Source organism: Caretta caretta, chromosome 2, assembly GCF_965140235.1.
Source record: "Caretta caretta isolate rCarCar2 chromosome 2, rCarCar1.hap1, whole genome shotgun sequence".
Taxonomy (NCBI): Eukaryota; Metazoa; Chordata; order Testudines; family Cheloniidae; genus Caretta; species Caretta caretta.
Window position 1 is genome coordinate 182,889,531 of NC_134207.1, and position 25,473 is coordinate 182,915,003.

Here is a 25,473-nt window from a genome sequence, read left to right on the forward strand (position 1 = left end):
GTCCAGCTTTTCTAAATAGTCCCGAATCACTTCTTTCTCCACAGAGGGCTGGGTTACCTCCTCCCCATGCTGTGCTGCCAAGTGCAGTAGTCTGGGAGCTGACCTTGTTCGTGAAGACAGAGGCAAAAAAAGCATTGAGTACATTAGCTTTTTCCACATCCTCTGTCACTAGGTTGCCTCCCTCACTCAGTAAGGGGCCCACACTTTCCTTGACTTTCTTCTTGTTGCTAACATACCTGAAGAAACCCTTCTTGTTACTCTTAACATCTCTTGCTAGCTGCAACTCCAGGTGTGATTTGACCTTCCTGATTTCACTCCTGCATGCCTGAGCAATATTTTTATACTCTTCCCTGGTCATTTGTCCAATCTTCCACTTCTTGTAAGCTTCTTTTTTGTGTTTAAGATCAGCAAGGATTTCACTGTTAAGCCAAGCTGGTCGCCTACCATATTTACTATTCTTTCTACACATTGGGATGGTTTGTCCCTGTAACCTCAATAGGGATTCTTTAAAATGCAGCCAGCTCTCCTGGACTCCTTTCCCCCTCATGTTATTCTCCCAGGGGATCCTGCCCATCAGTTCCCTGAGGGAGTCAAAGTCTGCTTTTCTGAAGTCCAGGGTCCATATTCTGCTGCTCTCATTTCTTCCCTGTGTCAGGATCCTGAACTCAACCATCTCCTGGTCACTGCCTCCCAGGTTCCCATCCACTTTAGCTTCCCCTGCTAATTCTTCCCGGTTTGTGAGCAGCAGGTCAAGAAGAGCTATGCCCCTAGCTGGTTCCTCCAGCACATTAGGCTTCCCTAATGAATGTGGACAGGGATTGCCTGTCTGCAGACCTTGTCATGAAACCACACTATAGGCCTCTTATACCTGATCCAGATTTCCTCTGTATCCCAATTTCCCATTGAACACAGGAGTTCGGGGTGCACAGGGAACAGAGGACTGAACCCATATTTGGTTCATCTGTAGGACAGCTTGAGTACCTGTGATTCTCCAAAGAACAAGAAGTCCTTATTGGTTATGGAATGAATGTGTTATATTTGCTAGCAACAACTGTATTGAGACATGATTTGGGGTCTCCTCATGCTGAGCTTTACCTTGGTTGAACTCTCCGTGTGAATAAGGACAACTCACCTGAGTTAAATTTTTCCAGGATTGGGCCCTTTGTTGGCACAGTCCTATTGGTAGTGTGGACAGGGCCCAAAAGTTTACCACTAGGCCAGTGCACAATGTGAGAGGAAAGAAGTCTACTTCATGCTTTCTGGAATGTTATCTCCGAAGGAACAGAGGAAGTGAGAGACTCTCAGAGCAGTTTTCTCTGATGAATGAAAAAGGGACAGGGCAGGAAATATTTTTAATGAATAAGTAAAAGCACAGCAGCTTTGGGAGAAGTTAATTAAAAAGAAGTGTTTGGAGGCATAGTAGTTCAGTAGAATGTGATAAATTTTGCTTCAACCCTTCAGTCAGTTTTATTCCCTCATGTCTTTTTATATGAATCTTAAATCAATAAATGACCCCTGTAGGTAACAATAAGAGAGGAAGACTGTGTTTCACATGAAAATGTTGACTAAGAAACACCGTAGTTTTTTTTCCATAATCACAAAAAAGCTTTTACTCTTCTGGTAGTGGTGCAAATGAATCATGTCTACACTTTAAGAAGCAATTATTTATTCCCACAGTTTAAAAACAAACACACATAAAACGTAGTGTGGAGTATAAGAAAGGGGCTCCTTTTGTAAACATTAAACTGAATGTTTTTTAAATATCAGTGCTGTATATCTGGGTGGTAAAACTCACAATCTTGCACAGAAAGCAGGGATATGAAAAAGTTATTTTGGGAAGATAAATTTAAACCCCTGGCTCAAGGGGAAATTAAGGATCTCTTTATGGAATGTTCTAAACAAAACAAAACAGAACAAAAAAACCATGCTGAGATGGGAGTCCATACATGCTGAGACCATTGAAATAAAAAGGAGGGAGTGGGACGGAGGGAAGGAGAAGGGAGGAAGTAGGTGAGGGGAGAGCACTGAAAAATTCAGTGTTTTTTTTATTTTTAAAGGCAATGAGGCCAGCTCATCCCCTAATCTGCCAGCTTTTGGTGGATTCAAGCACTGTATTAAAACCAACTCAGCTTTTAAAAGGATTTTAAAGGGTTTTTTCTTCCTGAAATTCATATCGATTATTCCTAGTCAGTTTTCCTGTCTCATTCTGTCAAAAATTTACACCAATCCTGATCTCTGTAATACTAAAACCATTTGGCTTTTTCTGCTGTCTAGTGGGGGATGAATCGAGACCCAACTGCTCACATCAGGACTGACCTAGTAAAACACTAAATTTGTGAAACATGTCTGCTCAGATTTGAATCTCCATCAAAATGTTGGAGATTTGGGTAAATCAGAGGTTTTATAGGGGGGTTGGATTTTTTTTCTTTTGGATTCACAAGGCTGTTCCCAATCTCACAAAGTGCTGCTATAAATACTAGAAGGAGTAACTTCATTGAAGTCTATGTAGTTAATAGGGGTAAAATTAATATGAGGCTCACAGTCTCTGGAGTGTATGTGTGTTAAACTATTTTCAAGGTAATTTAGTGCGCGTGAAAGGCCATATATCCTTAGGGCAGAAAAAAGCATGGCCAATGCCAGTGGAGAATTTCCCCCATAATACCCTGGAGATGTGCGTCAACTCCGAAAGTTTCATCCTGGGGTTACTAAAAGCAAGTCTCTGTGCCCACTCTACTCCTGGCCTCAGCAGACACTTGCCCACTACTAGTCTTTTGCATTTATAAAAGAAAAATGTATGCATGAAAAGTGGATTCATTTGGAATGTGTCTTTGTATTTAAGCAAAATTAAAGCCATGAAGGAGACAGAGGGTGAAATCCTGGCTTTGCTGATGTCAATGACAAAACTCCCATGGACTTCACTGTGGCCAGGATTTCACCCAGAATGTAGAAAATCCAAGTTGTGGCTCTCAGAGAATTACCAAGCACTGCAGGTTGCTTGTTACTGCCTTTTTAACTTGCTCCTGGCAAACTCTGGAATTCAGCTGTTGGCCCAGATAAGGGGAAGTTAGGTGGTGCACCTCCTTAGGGGAGCTCTTCCCAACCATCCTACCCCTCTCTTGTCTTTCACTGGGATGACATATGGTCCTGGGTGGGTGAAGTCCCTGTGTACTCATGAATGCAGGGACTGGCATGCAGGGGGAGAGGGTCCTTGTACCCCATCACTAGTGGACCCATGTTAGAGCTTGTCACACTCCCTCTCAGAGAGAGAGACAGAGCAAAGAATGGGTTTATTAAGGGGTGTGTGTGTGTATGTGTATATATATATATAGAGAGAGAGACCTAAAATGTGATGTGTGCCACGTTTTTCCTATATTGCTGTGTTGTTATGCTGCTATTAATGTGACACCACAAATGGATATTGCTAGGTCTGTGGCATCACATCAGTAGTAAAGTGATTTGTTACACTCATGGGGTCAGGTTTCAGAGTAACAGCCGTGTTAGTCTGTATTCGCAAAAAGAAAAGGAGTACTTGTGGCACTTCATGAGCTGTAGCTCACGAAAGCTTATGCTCAAATAAATTGGTTAGTCTCTAAGATGCCACAAGTACTCCTTTTCTTCATGGGGTCAGACACTATATATGCACAAAACTCCCATGAGAGTCAGAGAGCTGCCTGGCATATATCCGACGGTTCTGCTTGGCACAATTCTATGGCACAAAATCTTGACTCAAATTTGAATGGCTAAGGCTGTATTGTGGGCTTTAGCCATAGTGCTGGTTTGCAGTGGACCCCACCAGAGTGAGAGGAACATGTCTTGTAGAGTAGCAGGCAGAGCATAGGGAACAGGAGAACAGCATAAACTCTCATGCCTGGCTGACCAATTTAGATGGGTGGTACAAGAGAGGCTCAGATCCTACCTTTTCCTTTACCCCTTCTGGGGTGACTTGTCCCCTAGGGTTCACTAACAGGGAGTGGTCCTTGTTTTTTGGTGAGAACAGATTGCAGTTCTTGCTGGTCCCTCCTGCACAGAGGAACAAATGAGGCAGCCTTTCCTCTACATACCCGCCCGCACTCGGGCTGAACGCAGTGTGGCCCAGAGAACTCAGATTTCTTGGATCGGTTTGAAAAGTGAAAGGAGACTAAGTTGGGAGAGAAGGAATCTGGAGATCACATACAGCAGAGCAAACAGATTCACAGAAGAGGATGAGGAAGGAGATTGAAGTTTTTTGTAAAAAAGGAAAAATAGAAGTGTAGCCATTCCTGCTTGTTTTCCCTTATCACCTTATCTAAACATTTCTTAGGTTTGTTTAACTTTAAGCATATGATAAATAAAAGTGTATGACACACACAGCATATTTACACACATGGGGTAAGATTTCAAAAAGTGCTTGAGAGACTTAGGAGCACAAGTCCCAGCTGGGTGCTATGCAGTTTGAATCCTCCCTTAAAGGCCATGGCATAGCAGCAGAACTAAAGACAAGAGTAACTGTCACAGCTCTAACATGGGGAAAGGGCAACAGGAGCTATCTAAGTATTTCTCTTTCTAGCTTAAGTTTTTGAAAGCACCTAGCGCTGTGGTGTCTAATAGAGGTAGGCGCAAACCTAAATAAATAAATAAAAAATTGGACGAAACTTTTTTTCACCAAAAAATGCAGATTTGGGTTGACTTGAAACATTTTGTGAGTTCACGTTGAATTTGCCAAATTGTTTCAGTCAAAAACTCCAAGACAAACCCCCCAAATTCTGAAAAAGTTGAAGTCTTTTTTTTTTTTTTACTTTCAGTTAATCAGAAAATTCAAATAAAATGTACTGGGGGGGGGGGTCAATCCAAAATGATTCCCCTTCCCAATTTCTTGGTTCAGTGACTGAACCAAAAAATCCGTTGTTTTCAGAGCTCCTGTATGTAAGTGGTTGTAGAACAGTTAATGATAGCACTTAACATGCCTTAAAGTATTGTCACAGTCCTCAGCATGATTGTTGGAAGGCTTTTTTTTTCCTGCACTCATTCATCCTTCTCTTTTTCTTTCCTTCTATATTACTCCCCTCCACTCTCCCTAACCTCTCCACCTACGTAGTAGTGGATTCTCAACTCCTCGATGACAGTGTATGGGGAGCCATACTGAGCCAGAAACATGCAATGCAGGAGCGTGGAGATGTGCAGTGCAGCTCCTATCTGGTCTCCTTAACTCTGCCGTCTTCCCCTCCTCAGTGGAACTATTTCTGTACTATTCTAGGAGGGTCATCCAATGAGAAGAGGGCAGAATTTATCCTGTTGCTCTGTGGGGGAAGAAATGATATAGAATACAATTGTTTTAATGTTTTAAATGGTGAAGATACATTGACACAGTATCTGTGTTAACAAGCCAGAGGTGTATGTAATTGGTGAGGTCAGAAACATTAGTGGAGCTTCTTTTCCTCTGCCAGGGGCCACTGCTGGGTGTCTTAAAGGCCCAGTCCTCTGCATCCTGCTCACGTACAGTCTCACGCAAAATGGTTGTGAACACACACAGAGAGTAAACACTGTTTATGAGAAATGTGCATGTTGTCTTTTCACGAGCAAGATATTTAATATTTGGTTTGTTAATTAGAAGCACTGCCAGAGCAACACCAGAAAGCTCCTCACTGCACAAAGTAACGTCACTGAAAGCGTTGGATAATGTATTTGTAGCTGTTAGTAAATGCCCTGAGCAGGGGTTTTTGAGCATTGTTTTGGAAAGGGAACACTGCATCTTTGTACAGCAATTTTTTCACCCCAGCTTTAGGTTTGTTGAAAAGTAATCCGAGTGTTTCAGCCTGTAACCTAGAGTCAGGGGAGGGGCTGGCACAAACATGAGATTTAAAATTCTGCGTCATACCAGCTGTCTAGTAGCAGACAGTGGGGGTGGGGATGGGTGTTTGTGTGGGGGGGAACAATAACAAGCAACAGTTTGATAGATTTACTAGAGCTTAGGGCAAGATGCAGATTTGTTTTGTGACTTTGCATATAGTGCTGGACTGGGTTGATGTAATTCCAATCCATGTTTCCTGTCTTGATATTTAATCCAGGTTATGAATGATGACTCTTTCCCTGCCAACATCTTGCATTCTGTAACTAATCGCCAAACCACCCTGACTGAAACAAAACTGGACAGCTGCCTGTTTGCCTCCATGGGATTTTCAAAGTGCTAATGTCACATAGTGGCTTTGATTGAAAAATGTAATCCATACCCTTTCATTTAATTAAAGTATGTTAACCTTGTAGCCCTACTGGCTGGAACAAGATTCCAGCAAAGCATGATTTATTTGCTTTGAACATACATGATACATACATGTTGTCATTGTTTGTTCCACAAAGATTCTTTTCATCTCATTTTCAGCAAGACTATTCCCTCTTACATTGCTTGTCGATATGACATGTTTCCATAACAGTTCTTTTAGTAGGAAAGTAAACAGGATACAACGAACAGGAAAGATTGCGTATATGGTCCCGTTATTTAAAACCTTGTAATAGCAAGGAATCAACCTTACTCTCTGTGTTGCCATGTGAACACAACGTGCAACACATCTATCAGGATCTACACAGAATGCCAGGGAAATGTAGCCCTCCCCCCATGCTTATTCCACAAAAAGTTTAATAGTCTATTTCAATGGGAGAGGTCGCAGAGTATGCGTGATCGGGTACCACCCATCCTGTATTTTGAGGGTCATCTCTTTTTTGGTGCCAAATGTTCCACAAGTGTATCCAATAGCCAGCTACTAAGAAGCATTTGATCAGATAAAAAGTATGTTTTCAAACAGGAATCATGCAAAGGATCACAAACTGTGGTAAAATGTTATTCCCCCCCCCCCCCCCCACAATGAATAAAACATATAGGGAACTACTTCTTTAAAACTAAGTTCTGTTCCATACTTTTCATACCCTTGGCTTTTATTTCCTTAAAAGGTAGGTTCCTTTCAGTGTGTATGTACACATACATAGTACGTACATATGTGTACTGTATAAACATACCTTTAGTTCATCCTTGCAGTGTGAGAGAGAATATTTGCTTATAGTATACCAACATAGGTAAAGATCAATAGACCATATTATTTTCAAAGGGCCAAATCCTAACAAAATAACTCTATCTTGCCTAGGTTTTACTTAATTCTTTTTCAGATAAATCCACACTAATTTAAATGGAAGTTTGCCTATGTAAGGTCTGCGTGAAAACTGAGTGAAAACAGAATAAGGACTTCAGGATTTGGCCCATGCAGGCAGCTGTTGTTATAACAAAATGTTAAGCATAATCGAAAGCAGGCATAGTTCTCAGAGTCCTGATCTGCACAGAATCTACAAAATTTGGGCCAGGTTTTTGAGTAGTCATAAGCACTCACGGCTTCCGTTGTCATCCCATTCAGTTCTTTAAAAAAAAAAAGGTAAATTCAAAAATATCATGCCCATTGTATATTTACTTCAAACTTGCCATGTTTTTGGTTTGGTCTCATGGATAGTTCAGATAACAAAAAAAATGTAGCCCTCATTTTGCTCCTTAAGCCTGCCTGTGTTTCTAGGTTTTTCCTACAGAGACCTCTCTCTCACCAAAAATCCTCTCCCACCTTCCTTACATTCATGGTGGTTAGTGAGCCAAAACTGCCATAGAGAGTCAGCAGGAATAAATCAGTATCTCCCTGCTGGGTGCCAACACCGGCTATGTCAAGGGAGGAACCCTGCTCCAAGACCTTATGTTGTCTTGCTAATACCTCTCTGTTCATGGATACACATAATATCTGATACAGGCTGTAAGGGATGCTTCGTGTTCTCTCTCCATGTTATACAACATAATAACATAATTATTAAAGACACAATTATTTATTGATAAACTAATAGGTAAAGCTGGTAAGAAAATGGAGAAAATTTTCTGTGGAAAGCTTCAAGAATAATGAAAACTTTTTTGTGTGTGGTTTTTTTTTTAATTTGCAGGAGGTTTTATTAAAAAATTGAACATTTTGTTCATTTCTGAAAGGTGGAAAAACTCTATTTTTGTGTGATTTTCAGTTTTCGTTGAAAAACTGGATTTTTTTTTAAATATACACAAAAATGTTTGGAAAAAAGACCTCTGACCAGCTCTCGTAATGAGTGTAGTTTAGTCACTGTGGGGCTGACCCAAATGTCACTGAAGTTAATAGGAGTCTTTACATGAAAGGGGCTTTGAATTAGGCTCATAGGGTTTAATCCTGCTCTCACTGAAATAAATAGTAAAACAGCAAGGGGAACAAAACTGGGCCTATTATTTGCATGCAGAACTGTAGTTGAATGCCCTTCATACCACAATATTTTTTATTTAAAAAGTCTAAATAAATAAGATATGGCTCAAATAGGTATAATAGAAATATAATATTTAGTTAGTTAATAATGGATAAGTTACAGTCAGTCACTGATTTTAACCATATAGATTTTTTTTCCCTTTAAGTGAATTCTGATTGTTTGCTGTTATAACAATACAGGATGGGTCAGAATCATCTGTGATGTAACTCCATAGACTCCAGTGAGGGGCTTTAGGAGGTGGTTTAACTTAATAAATTACATGTAGTAATTTTTCATGTTTTTGGTATAAATTGATGTCTGTTATGTTTTTCATCTGCTACTTACATGTGCACATTTTGTAAAAATTAAACTAATCTAAATCAGTACAATCATCATATCAAACCATATTTATGCATGTATGCATATTTATGTCAGTTGAAAATAAAATACCTTTACCTGGTTGATACTAATATTCAATCTACAGTCAGTTTTTCAGATAACATGTTATATTTATATGGGGTCCTAGCCAACGCTCAGTGAAGTGAATTGAAAATCTTTCCGTTGAGTTCAGCGGGCACAGAATCAGGCCCATAATGTCCATCATTCTGAAAGATCCAAAAAGCATTTTGCAAATTGTTTACAATAGGGATCCATCTCCTGCCAGTAGAAATGCAGGTACCTCTGGGATGAACAGTAGAAGCCATTCTGCACAAACAAGGCTTCTGATAATGTGTTTAATACAAGGAGAACAGAAAAAGAACCATTCCAGTTGATACTACAGGTAGAATTTGGGTAAACTGATTATATTCAGAATATCCATGTGGATAGTTGATCATTACACAACAGTTAACACCTCTTCTATTGCAAAAGGTTCTAAAAAAGGTAGACATAGCCACAAAATGGGCAACTATTAATCATTCAGCCATGCCAGCCACTGTCCGTTTTGGGGCTGAAGTTGAACTGTTCCAAAAGTGCATGTTTTTAAAAGTTGCAAAGAAAACTGAATGACTAAATTGGTGGAAGTTACTGGTCAGCTAAGTGAGATGCAGTTTGTTGAGCTGATAGACATGCTTTTGTTTTCCGCTGATGTAGCGAGAATATTTTCTTAATTTGAACTATTTGAGAACCTGAGCACAAATTTCATCTTCATTCTTGACAGATCTGGTTTCCAATGTATAAAACTTTAGTGTCATCCTTGATCCTACATTTTTCTTATAGATCCTCATGCTCACCATGACTGTTGCACATCCCATCTCTGTTCCCAGCCCACATCCCAACTCCCCAGGCTTCATTGTGTGCCGAACATTGTCCTCAGCATTCTCTCATGTAGTGAGAAATTTGTCCCCATACAACTTCATTAGGCCACCATTCAGTATAAGATCCAATTCAAAATGCCCACTTCTTGTTTTTAAAACTGTACACATACCTGTTTTAGCTGACCTACATCTCATTTCAAATTGCAGCCGATATCTCACCTTATTTCCTTCACCTACCTCTTAATTTCTCTGTCCCTCTGCAGTCACTTATCTCTGGCTGTATTGTTTAACTCAACAGAGAATTCTGGTGTACAGCCTGTATGGAAGATACTCTGCATGATAAAGGTATTGTATTATTGACATGAGAGTGGAAAAAACGTGAAAGCTAGTCCTGTTTCAATCAATGAATTAAAATAGATGGCAAATTGTGACCCAGGGAGCCTCTCAATGCCAACTGGCAGAGGGCATACCATACCATAACTCACATCAGGCCTGACTTGCTCATTTCCCCAAACTCACTGTGTCATAATCTATCTAAAACATGTCATGTGAGGTATATGCAAACTAGTAGCATGCCGGTCATTAATAATATTGCGTGGTGTATGTACGGGTGATGTATAAAGAATTATAGATGTGTGCTGGAAATATGTTCTTGAAAGGTGTTTGGCAAGCAGTGTATGAGCACAACCTGTCCTATACAAAGGAATGTTGGTTCATCTGCTTAACTGTGTCTCCAGTGTAAACTGAGCAAGGCAAGACCAGAAATAATGGAAGCACATATACACAGAAGATAGTCATCAAACTAGCAAGTGGGGGAGATGTCCACTTAATGATCATGAAGGGGGATGGAGACTATACTCCCAGGAAGCATTCCTGGCTCTTGAAACAGACAGTGGGCACTGGGAATTATAAGGAGAAACAGAAAGCCATTTTGGTATCCGTCACCTGAGGAAGAAAAGAGGCCAGATATTTCAAAATCTGAGAGAGGTGGTTCCTTCAGCTAAGGGGGTTGAAATCTCTGGGAACTGACTGTAGGTGAGAAACCTGCTCAGACAAAGATTGTAACTTGCTGAAGTTAAGTTTCAGTCACTAGAAAGCAAATCTCTTTCGCTATTACTTGAAATAACTTAAACTTATGTTCTTTGTTAATAAACTTATTCTTGTTTTATTACACAGCCAACTCAGTGCTGCTACACTGAAGTAAAGTGTAGGTCTTCAGCTGTTCTAACAGGCTGTTCTGTACTTTGTCTCTTTGGAGGCAGCAAACTTAAAAACTTCTGTGAGTGTCTTTAGGAAAAGGGACTGGACACTGCAGAAAGACATCTCCTAGAGAACTCAGGAATTGGGGCGCACTGATTGTTCCCTTCAAGGCAAGGTTTGGACTGGCAGAGTCCTGAAGAGTTTGCTGACAAGGCAGACAAGCTGGTATGCTTGGCACACATATAGGTTAGCAGCAGCAAACCTCACTGTTACTGAGGCAGTAACACAGTGGCTTACAATTCTGTGTGATCTGAGCAAGACATCACATGGAGGAAGATAGCTTGTTCTTGGAAAATTTGGTGGCCTCAGTGAATTGTTAAGATAGGTTCAGTGCCCCCAGAAGCGTTAAGCTGAAATTTGAATACTGGTGGCCAAATTATAGTCCAGGTTATATGATTTCATTTTTAAATTTGATGTATACATTTTTATTAATATAGGTTGTAGTACTTTGATGTATATACGTAGTTAATCTTGCTGTGATGACACTTGAATTGATATGCAATTCATTCAGCATATTGAAGTGATTGGGAGAGGAGATTTCAGTTTATTTAAATAATCCTATTGGTTTGTAGTGAGTATGCAGCCATCTATGTCAAGAGATAGACAAATGTAAATTTTAAACAAATATGTCAACCCCCCCTTTTTAAATAACAATGTATTTTTTTATTCACCTTGCACTCTTCTCCTCACAATTTTCTTCTGCTTTTACTACTTCTGAACAATACGTAGTGATCGTTAACTAATGAAAATGTATGTTACACTGACAGTGCCCCATCTTCGCTTTCAGGGCTACAACCATCTCCAGCATATGTGTTAACTCCCTTAACTTAATTGGAGTTACATCTGGATTATATTTGGTCCAACAGTCTTCCTCTTTCTTACTCTCTCCCCCTTTGCTTTCGGTATTTCAGAGGATCTGGTAGTAAAGACTGGTATATCCATTACAGCTGGGTGAATAACTGATTATTTGATTCATGGTGGTTCTGAATAAAAAAAAGTCAGGTTTGGGTTGAACCAAATCCATTTTTTTTTCAGAATTGTTGGTAAATAGTCTGATTTGGGTTGAATTAACATTGTGTCGGGTCTGAAACACTGAGGTACTGGGAATTTTGAAAGGGCTAGATTTACAAAAGAAGAGGGGGAGGAGGTGGCAGTGGCCTCTTGTACTTTTTTAGCCCATGGTTAGGATACTTGGGTTCAATTCCCTTCCTTTGCCTGATAAGAAGCAGGGATTTGAACTTGCCTCCCCTCTCCCCAGAGAGTGCCCGAGGCATTGGGCTATGGGTATTCTGGATTCTCTCTGTCTCTCCTGTTGATGCTGTTCCATTTTATATAAAATACTTGAATAGTCCATTGGGCCAGAGAGAGAATTTGAGACTGACTCGATAGCCCAGTGGTTAGGGCACTAACCTGGGAGATCTAAGTTCCAGTCCCTGCTCCAATGACCATTCAATTTATATTATACAATGTAGCCCAGCCTTCAATACGAGAAATTGAGATAGACCCATCCTAGAATAGTCTATGGGCTGGTGGTTGGGACAGTCTTGTGGGAGATCCAAGTTCAAATCCCTACTCCACATCAGGCAGAGGACGGAATTGAATCTGGGTTCCCTGCATGGATGAATCCCCTAACCATGGGCTAAAAGTTATAAAGGGGGCTATTCCCTCTCCACTATTTTGTGCCTATAGCCTGATTCTTTTTTTGGCTAAAACTATTCTTCAGATTGGCATCAAACTTGAGAATAGTTTGTGTTTGACCAAAACTGCATTTTTTTTGGTGAATAAACTATTCGTCCAAAAATTGTAACCCAGCTCTAGTTTACAATATATTTTAGTAACACATCGTTGGAAGAAGCTGGAGGTGGTGATGTCCCTGACTCTCACCCATCTATTTTGCCAGACATAAATTGCTCTTCTCAATTTCAGCTTGTTAAAATATTAAACCTATTTATAACAACCTTACCATAGGACCTATTGTAGAAGCCCAGTTCTGGCAGTGCAGAAAAGCATAGATCCAACAAAGTCTTTCATACTATGTGGTGGAATTTATAATACAGCAGCACCTCATTATCTCTCATGGTTGCTGAACGATCTGTTCAGATGAGCCTATATAGAGAGGCAATGATGAATGGCTGTGTTTTGCCTGAGCTGAGAACACAACAGGGCTCTAATATAAAGACAGACATTATTGGGTGTCTGTTAATGGGTGATTAAGTTCCCACTGTTATCTTAAATGTGTTAATTAAGACACTTTTAAATATAAAAGGAAAAGGAGCACTCTGACCCATGAAATAACCCATTTAAATTATTTCCATGCAGAAACCAGACATTGGATGGTTGTGTTTCTGCTGGAAAAGTGGCTTTGTAAAAAGGTACCTTCTTAAACAACAGGCATGCTCCTTCTGTGTATTTAGAGCCAGATCTACTGACTCTAGTGACAAAGATAAGTTGTCACTGCCTTCCTTGCTTGCTAGCAATGCAGAACCAGCCCAGTGGAGAGAAGATAATGAATTGGATTATTTTCTGGCTCATGCATCATTATCCAAATTATTATCAAAGGTGCAATTTGCCAAGTCCCCAATTTTAACCTCACTTACTCTGAAGACTATGAGGCTGCACAGGTGTAACTGAGTGCAGGACTGGGGCCTGCAAGATTGTTATTACTGGTAATGATACATGAGCAGGAAATAACATTGCTTGACTTTTAGATCCCATGGTGAGTTTGTGGGGCTCACAGTTAGAGAAAAGCAACCTATTACTTGCAAATTTGGTTAGTTTATTTAATCAGTCATTGAGATTCAGTAAATATGGAACCCCACAATGCCAATTTTGGAGTCACTGTTCAGAGTGAAACGTCACCTAAGTGATTCAGATTATTCTTTAGAAACTGTGTAGGAGTGAAGGAGCAATTCGTTTAGCTAACTAAGATTCTGAGTTGTGTGGTTTTGTGGGAAAAAACCTACATGGTTAGCAGAGCTACTTAGCCTTACTTTTCCCCCCACTCAGTCAATTTAACTACTTTTCCCAGCGGGCTAACATATGGAAATGTGGTTATCTGAGATAAACACACTCCTCGTGTGTTGCCAGCATGTGGGCTTGGATGCACAAAAGCAGTTAGGTGTTGTGACACTGATGGTCACAGTGCCTAACTTTTAGGTGCCTAGAAAATCACTGTGATTCATAAAGTCTGAGTTAGGTATCTTAGACCACAGTCCATAAAAGCCAGCATGCTAGGCAGTAGCTGCCTAAACTAGCCAATGGGAGATGCTGACCAGAGGGGTGTGTGCTCAGCTCCACCCAACTTATGGAGATAAGTAGAGCCCTGTGGTTTTTGCAAATGTGAGATAACACAAAATAAAATGGTAAAACAACAAGCTCACCCTGCAGTGGCAGCTCTGACTGCTCCTGTCTCCCTTTTGGGTACTGTGATCTGGCACTTGCAGCACCACTCAGGTTTGGCCCAGCTGCCACTCTGTCAAATTTGAGTGAGTGGCATTGTGACCTGGTAATGGTGTGTAAGAGAACAAGACAATCCTGTTGACCCTGGAATGGGTCATTTATTTCTTAGAGAAAGTCCCAGGAAAAGGACAAAAAGACTTTGCCCAATGTTTTTTTGTCCTTCCTTGAGTTACGGCTCAAGTATATATGTCCCAACTGCTGGGTTACCAGAGGGTTATTAAAGGAAGCTTTCCTACTGCTATGTATGTTTTCTCTAGGAAGCCCCCCCCAGTTTTAGTGGCTAGCTGATGGTCAGCATTCTTTCAAAGTGCACAGAGACTAGTAGATCCAGATCTTGCTCCAACTTTTTAAACACTGTTTTATTTGATTTCTGAAAGAAAAGAAAGAATTCAAAATTAAGTTACGTTTATATAGTGTCTTTCATTCAAAGGATTCCAAAGCACCACTGAAATACAGCCATCTCTGGAATGGAAGAGAGAGGAGCGAACCAAACTGTGGACAGTAGTGAGAGAAGGAGAAAATAAAGTAGTGTTGATTAAGTAGCCGTGCTTCGTAATCTCTTTGTGAACCAGAGTCTGGGAATATTATTTTATCTCCAGTAGATCTTTAATTCTACCTAACCAAGTCACTATTACCACTACCAATATTGATCCATTTATCACTTAGAGGAATCTGTCTTTTATATTTACATTTTTTTCCTTGTTACTAAAAGAGAATTACTATTTGGAACCTTTACTGGTAGTCTTGGTAAAGGTCAACAAATGTATGTACGTGGAGACTGAGCAGTATCACACTTCTAGAATTGTCTTTTCCATGCAAGAGTTGAGCTACATTGACAACTAGTGTGGTGAAATATGTATTGCCACCATCTGTGCTATAACTTTTCTGCTAACAGGGATTTTCAGTTTGCAGAGTTCTTTTCCAGCTCCTTTCACCATCACTAAAACTAAAACTTAAATACTCTTTAAGGATACACATAATAAGGATAAAATTGTTTACAGGTATATATTACAGTCCCGCGGGATTGGTTAATGTAACCACCTACAGAAAAGTTAGACTCAGGAGACCACACGTAGGTAATGTAATGAATGTGGCTGCCTAGGTCTTCACGGTCATCAAGAGGGAATAGAACTGCAGACTTTGTGTTCCCAAAGCACGGCCCCCAAAAACATGAGATAAAGGAAAACTGTCATTAACTACAGCAGTGTTAGGACTTACACCAATTAGGCCAATCATAAGGGAGCAAAGTGATGAGGCATATTTCAACATCACAGTACTTTACAGTAGGTAGTACCGGTTATTCATGCTGAAAATAATTCATGTTTTTATCTGCAGGAAGAATGTTTTGGGAATCTAGGATCCCAACATATAAACACTGCGATGATTAAAATTTGTCTACTAGTATCTCCTCCTTCAGAACAGTACCAGAGAAACCACCTTGGTGAACTTCATGAAGTTCTCTGCTGAGAGAAAGGCTATACGTGATAACCTTTGTAACCACCAGTGTGAGACTTGACCAGTCAGATTTGTTTGTTACAAAACTTTCTATCAGCTATGCCTGCAGCACACCTTTAAAATGAATGTTCTGTGGATATTAGGGTTCTTACACAGTCTCGTTGCCGTTGAGATACTATTCAATACAGTTTAGGTAGTCATGGATTTTGATTCTGGTCCAAACCTGGAACACTTTGTATGTTCTTAATATAACACACTGTAGGACCCCGCTGATCAATAATGCTTGATGAGATGTACAAGCCAGCGACAGGTATGTTTGTTTTATTATATACCTGTATGGGGAGAGTTATACAAGTGACATAATATATCCATGAAAAGGTGCTGGATTGCCATAGCTGGATACTGAAGTCTCTTTATCTGCAGGAGAGATACAGCATGGACAGTGGCAATGTAGGAATGCTAGCAATGTGCCTAAACCATGATTTGGAATAATAAAAAATAATCACTTATGAGCGGGTAAATCATCTAAAATGCCTGTTCTGTCCTTGGACTCTCATTTTGCAAAGGTCTGTACAGAGCCTTTCATTTTGCTTCTGTGTTGCCTTGGTATGAAATTTGCCTTATCTGTTCAGAAGTATGGATAGTGAAGCAACTGGCTCAGTTGATACATTGACTTTATTTCATTTGCTTCAGAGGCTTTATTGTAGCCATCCCCCATTTTGTTCTGCTCTGATATAATCTTTTTGCAGATGAATCACCCTTTTCCATTGGCAGCTTCATGTATTATAACTGAGTCTGCCCTTGCACTGCTCTGAGGCTTCTGTAACAACATTGACTTTGGCGGAGTTACTCATGACTTACGCAGATTTAAATAAAAGTAATAGAGGGTCCACTGAGTCTGAGTCTTAATTTCATTCAGTATGAAAAAAAATATCAGCTTCTGCTAGTATGTTCTTTAACATAAGTTAAGGGCGGTTTATTGTAGTAATGCATTCCACAATAGATGGATTTACATTAATAACACTTGCTGAATGGGATCCTTATATCTCTTTGCCAGAGCACCCATGCAAGGAGAAGGGAAGCTGAATTCAAGTCAAATCCTTATTAACCCAGATCTGGCAGAGCCCCTGAACCCTATCATAGGCCATCAGCATGGGATGTACAACAAGAACGAATGCAGCATCAGTCATGATTAAGGCTACATTTATATCATGGCGGTCATGGAAGTCACAGAATCCATGACATCCGATGAAGTGACCTGTAGCTCACGAAAGCTTATGCTCAAATAAATTGGTTAGTCTCTAAGGTGCCACGAGTACTCCTTTTCTTTTTAGAGACCTCCCTGACATTCTCTGCTTTAGCCCCTGGGGCTGCAGGACTCTGGAGCTGGCAGTGACAGGTAACAGACTCCTGAGGGGGCCTTCCTCGGGGTCCCAGCGATGGTGGGGAGATACCTCAGGCGAGTTGCTGAGGGTGTCCCATTTTCTCTTTGGGAAATATGGTCACCCTGCAACTCCCAGCCACCATGGTGGCGGGGGAACCCAGGGAGCCTCAACAGCAAAAGTCACAGACAGATCATGGCTTCTGTGAATTTTTGTTTATTGCCCTTGACCTGTCTGTGACTTTTACAAAAAATAAACATGACATAATCTTAGTCATGACTGCCTTCACTAGCCTGCTGTCATTCTGGTTACCTTTGTTTGTAGAAAGAGAGGTTCTTGTGAGTTTCCACTGAACAGCTATCTGTTACAAGGTTTATCCCAATACCAAAATTTATACTCCGGACAGAATTCTCTGCCCCTGGAGGCACAGAATTCATGTGGCCCGCATATTTCTGTGCCCCCCCTTGTCCCCCGCATAGAAAAATGCAAAAGAAATTTGCAGGGGGACATGCGCTTCTTCCCTGGCATCGCAGACAGTGCATCTGTTCCAGCGTGCCTGGAGCAGCCTCAGAGATGCAAATCACTGTGGGGGGAGGGGGACTGGGTGTGCATGTCTGCGGGGGAAATGTTGATTACCATTAGGAGGGCAGGGCTGGCCAACAAGCAAGACAGACTGTCCCTCTCACTTGCCACTGGGGCTTGCTGGGCATGGAGGGGGGTAGGTCTTTTTATTATGCAGAAGGAAGGCTCTGTCCCCAAGGCAGCAATGTAGCAGCCTGCCTGCCTAGTAACATGTGCGTAACTTCTTGAGAATTGAAAAAACACTTAAATATTAGTGTCATGTTACAAAGTTGTTTGTTTTTAAATTAAAGAAAATAGCTTTTTTTAAAAAAAAAACAAAACAAAACCAACCCACATTTTGTTAATGTTGCTGTTAATGGTTAATTGATCTCATTCCCTGAGGCAGAAATGTAGCAGCCTGCCTGCATAGTAACATTGTTAATGTTCCTGTTGTTAGTTAACTCTTCCCATTCTCAGTCAATTCCCCTAGGACCATAAAACCTGTAAAAGTTTTAAGGCCCCTACATTGCCAGAGTGATGTAAAGCCCTATAAATGACAGTAAGGGAATCAGCTAAGAAGATCTATGTGCTTTCTCACTTTTTTCCTGTGCCAAAGTGGCAGAATGGGGTTAGATTACAGCTCAGGATTTATTTTACTTACTCCTTTAAAAAAGAGGACTTTGAGGGCAAATAATACATTTACCAAGCAGTCAATAAAATGTCAGGATAATCAAAACCAAGCACTTCCCAAAGTACTCAGTCAGGTCCAGGACAATGATTAGCAAAACTGTATGACTTTCATGTGTGAAAGTCTGAGCAATTTAAAATGACATTCTCCTTTTTTTTTCTTTTTTTTTTTTTCTGTTTAGTGTTCTGTAATGTAATTTAAATGAAAATCTAGGATTATAACTGGATGCAGGTTATTAGTTACCAAGTGTTTGTAACTTAACTTTCATGTGTTAAGGAAATGCTGAATAGTTATTGTGACTTTTTTATGTATTGTAGTTTAAATAACTTGCCAAAAATTTGAAACTGGTGTGATTATATTGCGTTATTTTGACAAATAAAATGTGCAGAATTTTGCAGAATTTTTAATTTTGGGGCACAGAATTTTAAATTTTTTGACACAGAATCCCCCAAGGAGTAAGTTTAATTTAGTTCCAACATTCTCCTTTCAGATCAGATTCCTCCTGTAATGAGATTAATTTGGTAGCCCATCCCACCCTTCCCTACGTGTAGGCAAATGAGACAACTGCAGAGGGAGCTGCTGTTCATTCCTGACCATTTCTGCTTGTTAACTCAAGGTAGTCTTTCAGTGTGTAAGCTCCTCACATGAATATTGATGATTCTAGTCACTAGTGGATTCTGAGAATGTTTTCAAAGGAGTCTTAAATCAGCCTCTAATTTATGACTTGTGCTATTGTGTGTCCTAACTACCTGATCTTGTGTGGGAGGCAAGTGCAAACAGGTAGATGTCTAAATTCTCTTAGTTTTGATTGCATATTAGAGGCTGTTTTTGAAAACTTAACTTTAAAGTGTCAATTCCTTCCCCGAGCAGCTTTGATGATCAGCAGCAACAGACTTTGTTTTTGTAACACTGGATGGAAATGCAGGCATACCATAAATTTATTGCTATATGCCTGCAGCTGTTGGTGGCACACAGGTTTTTTTTTCTTTTAAAGACAAGCATGCATGCATTAGTGATACTGAGCCTGTAAACAGCTGTTCCTTTAACTACATTGTTTTCACCCATACCATGCAAATTATATATCTATAAACAAAATCAGTAACTTGGTTTGCATATGTAAAGTGACTGTAATGGGAGTGCAGGTGTGGAAATTATACCAGCAATACAGAATAATGCTCTTTGAAAATCAGGCAACCTTCCCTTTCCTAACACTGTTACCTATGATACTGCAAGGTTTTCTAGTGCAGTGGTTTTCAACCTTTTTTAGAATCATAGACTTTAAGGTCAGAGGGGACCATTATGATCGTCCAGTCTGACCTCCTGCACAACGCAGGCCACAGAATCTCTACAGATGTCAAACTAACAGGCCTGTAGTTACCTGGATCACATTTTTTCCTTTCTTAAAAATAGGAACTATGTTAGCAATTCTCCAGTCATATAGTACAATCCCTGAGTTTACAGATTTATTAAAAATTTTTGCTAATGGGCTTGCAATATCATGTCCTAGTTCCTTTAATATTTTTGGATGAAGATTATCTGGACCCCCCAATTTAGTACCATTAAGCTGTTCAAGTTTGTCTTCTACCTCAGATGTGGTAATATCTACCTCCATATCCTCATTCCCATTTGTTGTCCTACCATTATCCGTAAGGTCCTCATTAGCCTCATTAAAGACTGAGGCAAAGTATTTGTTTAGATATTGGGCCATGCCTAGATTATCCTTAACCACCACCCCATCCTCAGTGTTTAGTGGTCCCACTTCTTCTTTCTTTGTTTTCTTCTTATTTATATGGCTATTATACTATTGGTTTTAATTCCCTTTGCAAGGTCCAACTCTACATGGTTTTTGGCCTTTCTCACTTTATCCCACCATGTTTTGACCTCAATAAGGTCACTTTCCTTGCTAATCCATCCCATCTTCCACTCTTTGTAGGCTTTCTGCTTTTTCTTAATCACCTCTCTGAGATGCTTGCTCATCCAGCTTGGTCTACAACTCCTGCCTATGAATTTTCCCCCCTTTCTTGCGATGCAGGCTTCTGATCGTTTCTGCAACTTTGACATGAAGTAATTCCAGGCCTCCTCCACCTTTATATCCATAAGTTCTTCAGTCCAATCCACTTCCCTAATTAATTTCCTTAATTTTTTAAAGTTAGCCCTTTTGAAATCAAAAGCCCTAGTCACAGATCTATTTTTCAGAGTAGCAGCTGTGTTAGTCTGTATCCGCAAAAAGAAAAGGAGGACTTGTGGCACCTTAGAGACTAACCAATTTATTTGAGCTTAAGCTTTCGTGAGCTACAGCTCACTTCATCGGATGCATGTAGCTCGAAAGCTTATGCTCAAATAAATTTGTTAGTCTCTAAGGTGCCACAAGTACTCCTTTTCTTTTTGCAGATCTATTTTTGTTTATCCTTCCATTTAGTTTGAATTGAATTAGCTCATGATCGCTCGAACTAAGGTTGTCCCCTACAACCATTGCTTCTATGATGTCCTCACTACTCACCAAAACTAAATCTAAAATGGCATCTCCTCTTGTTGGTTCAGCAACTACTTGGTGAAGGAATCCATCAGCTATTGCATCCAGGAAAATCTGAGCCCTATTTATTATTATTACTAGCACTTGTCCTCCAGTCTATATCTGGGAAGTTAAAGTCTCCCATGATCACACAATTCCCATTAGTATTTACTTCATTAAAAACATTAAAGAGGTCTCTATTCATATCCAGATCGGATCCCGGAGGTCTATAGCACACCCCAAGCACTATCCTAGGGGAGGCTCTAGTTGCTTTCTTCCCCAATGTGATTTTTGCCCTGATAGACTCTCTTATCCATTCCATCACTTCTTATTTCTTTCCAGTCTACCTCATCACTGATATACAGTGCTACTCCACCACCTTTGCCTTTATTTCTGTCTTTCCTAAACAGCACATACTCTTCAATAACTGTAGTCCAGTCATGACTACTATTCCACCATGTTTCTGTTATCCCGATAATATCTTGTTTCACTTCCTGCACCAGTAACTCTAGTTCCTCCATTTTGTTACCGAGGCTCCTTGCATTAGAGTACAAACATCTTAATTTTTGCTGTTTGGCCTCACTCACATTCTTTACCCGATTAGGCACAGACATTCTACCGCCAGTATCACCTATTAGGCTGGTATGTACACTACCCTTCCTCCTTATGTCCATTCCCCTATCCACGGCTGTAGCCTTTCTTACTTCGTTTTCTTTCCTCTCAATGTTAAAATCCAGCGTGGAGATTACCTGGACATCTCCCAACCATCTCCCCCAGATTCCTAGTTTAAAGATCTCTTAATCAGTTGTGCCAGCCTCTATCCTAGAAGTCTATTTCCTTCCTTACTCAGGTGAAGTCCATCCCAAGAGAACAGTCCTCTGTCCATGAATGCTTCGCAACGGCCATACATCCCAAAGCCCTCCTTATAGCACCAGTGCCTGAGCCATCTGTTGAGCATCATAATCTTGTCACACCTTTGTTGCCCTCATTTGTGGACCCTGAAAAAATTTCTAATGAAGGTGTATACCCCTTTGGAAATCTTTGTCATAGTCTGCAGACCCCCCAAGGGGCCGTGGACCACAGGTTGAAAACCACTGTTCTAATGCAATATACTGATCTCAGATGAAAGAGTGCTGTGTGAGTCTTTTTTTAATGATAGAAATCTACAAGTGAGTAGAAGAGTGAAATGTGAGTCAAATGCAAACAGCACCATAATGTAGGTCCATCTCTGTTAAAGAAATTAAAATTAGAGCTGGCTAGAAAACTTGGAAGGAACAGTTTTCGGTTGGAAAATGCAGTTGAAATCAAAATACCTTGTGGAATCATGTAATTTTGTCTAAATGTTGTCGTGAAGTAAAAAGTTCTGATAGTGTTAAAACAGGATGTTTCAACATTTTCTGAACAAACTGTTTTGATGTTTTTCCTTTCTAAATGACTTTTCATTTAGAATTTTAAATTGTCTTAAAATAAATTAAATTAAATGTTTCAGTTGATCTGAAATGAATTTTTTAAAAAGTTTCTTTCACAGAAAATTTTGAAACTTTGGGTTTCTGTTCTGAATTGGATTGAAAACAAATTTTGGAATCTCAAAATCCTCCATGAAACAGAAATTCCGTTTTCTGCCCAGCTCTAATTAAAATTAGTGCTCTAGTGTTAGATAACTTCAAGTGACTTTGAGCTTTTCTCTTTGTATATCACGGTTTTGTGAATGTCAGTAGTAGACAATAATCCATTAAGTCTCGATGCTACTGTTTGTGAATGTTTTGTTGTTCTACTCTTGTGTGTGAGGATTCTAACAAATGAATTTTCACACAGGAAAGCCTTAACTAAATATTTTCAAACTTTTAAAACTAAATATCCAGAAGTTTAATTAGTCCAATATTGCTCATCTGAGTATGGGACAGAGATTGTTGTACCAAATTTGTACTATCTAAAGATAGTAGAGGGTTTACCATTTGGCAACCATGATACAGGGTCCATGCCTTCAATTAAAAATAAAATGTCATTCCATTCCTTGTGTCCATGCATTTTCTGATTTTTATGGTTTTTAGTTTTAAATAATACCTTTTTTGCTTTGTTGTTCTGGGCCTGTCTCACAAAAAGCAGCAATATGAACAGGGACATTCGCACGCGCGTGCATGCACACACATACACACACATGCCATGCCTGCTCCTGCTTCAACTGAAGTTAATGGCAAAAAAACCAAACCACCATTGACATCAGTGTAAGTGGGACTGGGCCCTTATCACTCATTGAAATTACAGCTGGATAAGATTTGTTTCAGCAGACCAACACTGGGAAGAAAAAGGGTTATTAGATATGGAGCTTCCCCATTGCAGAGATTACTGTGCCTTAGCTTCTGATACGTGAATGCTTCTGATTTGGCAGTATTGGTCCATTCTTTCTGTGGGGTTTTCAAAGGCCTGACCTCCTTATCTCACTTTTATTTATGTTTTTCCTGCAGGAGAAAATACAAGAAAACATCACAGAGGTAAGAGTAAGTCACAGAAGACTCTGAAGGTGTTTGTAAGTCGACTGTCCTTTAAAGAGGTTGAAGAAAGAATTTACTTTCATGTATTGGTTTTTACTGTATCTGGCGTATTGGTTTTGTTCATCATGGGAATCAATTTCACAGACAGTTGCCCTCTCTGAGGCACAATCCTGTACTTATTCCTCAAAACTCCCATTGGCGTTAGTGGGAGTTTTGTCTGCGTAAGGGCTGAATGATTTGGTTGTGAGTCCTAACAAATTTTCTCTCAATTCCTTCGGCAAGATCTGCCAGTTCTTGCTTTTAGCAGTACACATGCAGTAATAAAAAAAAAATTGATTTGTTGGCTTTTAGTCTTGCTGATGACATGTGCCTTTGCAGGAGACCAAAGGAAGATTGGGATCCCATTGATAAACAGACCCTAGTACTGCCAAAATATCGAGTTATCTTACAGTGTCCTTGCCGTAGGAAAGCTTAATAGTGGTTGTCTGATTCATTGCTCTCTGGGGAGCATGGCTTTTGTTTGCTTTCAGATGGTGTGATTGGCAGTGGTGACTCTAGCTCGAAGTTTTAGCGTGTGACACTGCAGTTTGCCGTAATGCTGTATCAGATTATTGATTGGGGGCTCAATCCTGCAAAGTGCTGTGCATTCCCATTGACTTCAGTGGGAGTTGAGGGTATTTTGCACTGTGAAGGATTTAGCCCTGAAGATGCTTCTGAATCTGCCCCTCAGTGCTGTGTTGTGGCTATTCCAGTGAGGTCCTACTTCTGCTGCTTTGGAGATCTCTGTATTGGACTGTGCAATTGTACCCTGCACATTGTGGGACACTGGAACAGCTGCTGTACATGAATTTATCATCTGGGAAAGCTATTGTGTTAAGTAAACAGCATTCAATGTTGTAAAGAATTTGAATGAAGGTAAACGTATGTTTCTGACTGGGTAGGTGCCCCAATAGTAGAACCTGCGCTGTTTGTCTGTGTTTAGCTGAACTCTATTTCTCTCATGTTTCACTTGCTGCTGATTTGATCCGCTAGTTAATTATTTCGTAATAGGTGTGCTTGTAGTGAGAGGTGTTTGGCTGCTGTGAGATGGTTCATAGGGGGCAGAAAATAATTTCCTGGAAGCTGAACGATCACTACGTACATATTTTGTATTGCTTGCATTGACCTGAGTAAACAATCTAATTTGTGTTTTCTATATATGTTACTATGGCAGCGGTGTGAGTGTGTGTGTTCAGGTGGTGGGGTTTTTTGTGTGAGGAGGTACTTAAGCTACCATTGTAAGCATCAGAAGAGAGGTAAATTAGAATATAAGTTCATAGAAGTTAGCCCACTATCCATGTATTTATCAACTTAACTGAGAACTGAAATGTGCGAGAGATGTTTATGGCATATCTGGTTGTGTGTTTTTAATCCATATACAGTTACTCTTCCTTCTCACCACTAATGGGGGTTAAGTTTTATGTCTTTTGGGATTTTTGTTCCATTGCTGATTTATCTCTGCATGTGTCGTGTGTGTAGTTTGTGTCTTGTGCTGGTATCAGTGTCTGTTGGCTGGTGAAATCCACGCTTTCCACAACAGGATATATATGCTTTTTGGCCTTGTGTTATGAGACAATTGGTACTGGCCCCGTGGAGGTAAGAGGTCATTGCAGGAGCCTGTGCACAGCAATTACTTAGCCTCTAGTAATGATAATCTTTTTAGCAAGTGATGGATGTCAGCCAGAATATTGTGTACTGCAGCAAATTAGTCGTTGTGCCTGGAAACGAGGCTCTGCTTGCCTGAATGGCTGGCTTTGAGCTTCAATCTTGGATTTGCCACCCGCTGTGTGACAAAGGTATCACATTGCAAAGGAAATTATATGTATGACGGTCTGAGGCGGAAGCTTAATGTGCTCCAGTACTTCCAGGAAAGGATGCTGTAGGATGGAAATACAATTAGGTACCACTTTGGGCTGCTATCTTTTGAATGGGGGTTTCCAAAAATATGGAAATGATTTGATTCCAGTCTTCCTTTATTCATTAATCATGTCTTTTTTCTTTCTTTCTTCCACACAAAAGAATCTATGATTTCAAATGTCACCAAACCCAGAAGGGCGACAGCTGTAATGGTCTTTTGTTTGCTTTGGCATCTAGTTTCATATGCTTA

General features: G+C 40.1%; 1 protein-coding gene across 7 annotated transcripts in view; it reads left to right on the forward strand.

Moving 5' to 3' along the window:
* PDE1C (phosphodiesterase 1C) overlaps window positions 1–25,473 on the forward strand; it is a 518,371-nt gene that overhangs the window by 251,088 nt on the left and 241,810 nt on the right. The window contains exon 2 of one of the 7 annotated variants that reach the window (XM_048839026.2): window positions 23,301–23,327. The exons of the other annotated variants lie outside the window; for them this stretch is intronic. Coding sequence (XP_048694983.1) covers window positions 23,301–23,327 — 27 coding nt within the window. The remainder of the gene's footprint in view (window positions 1–23,300; window positions 23,328–25,473) is intronic. 7 annotated transcript variants of the gene reach the window in all.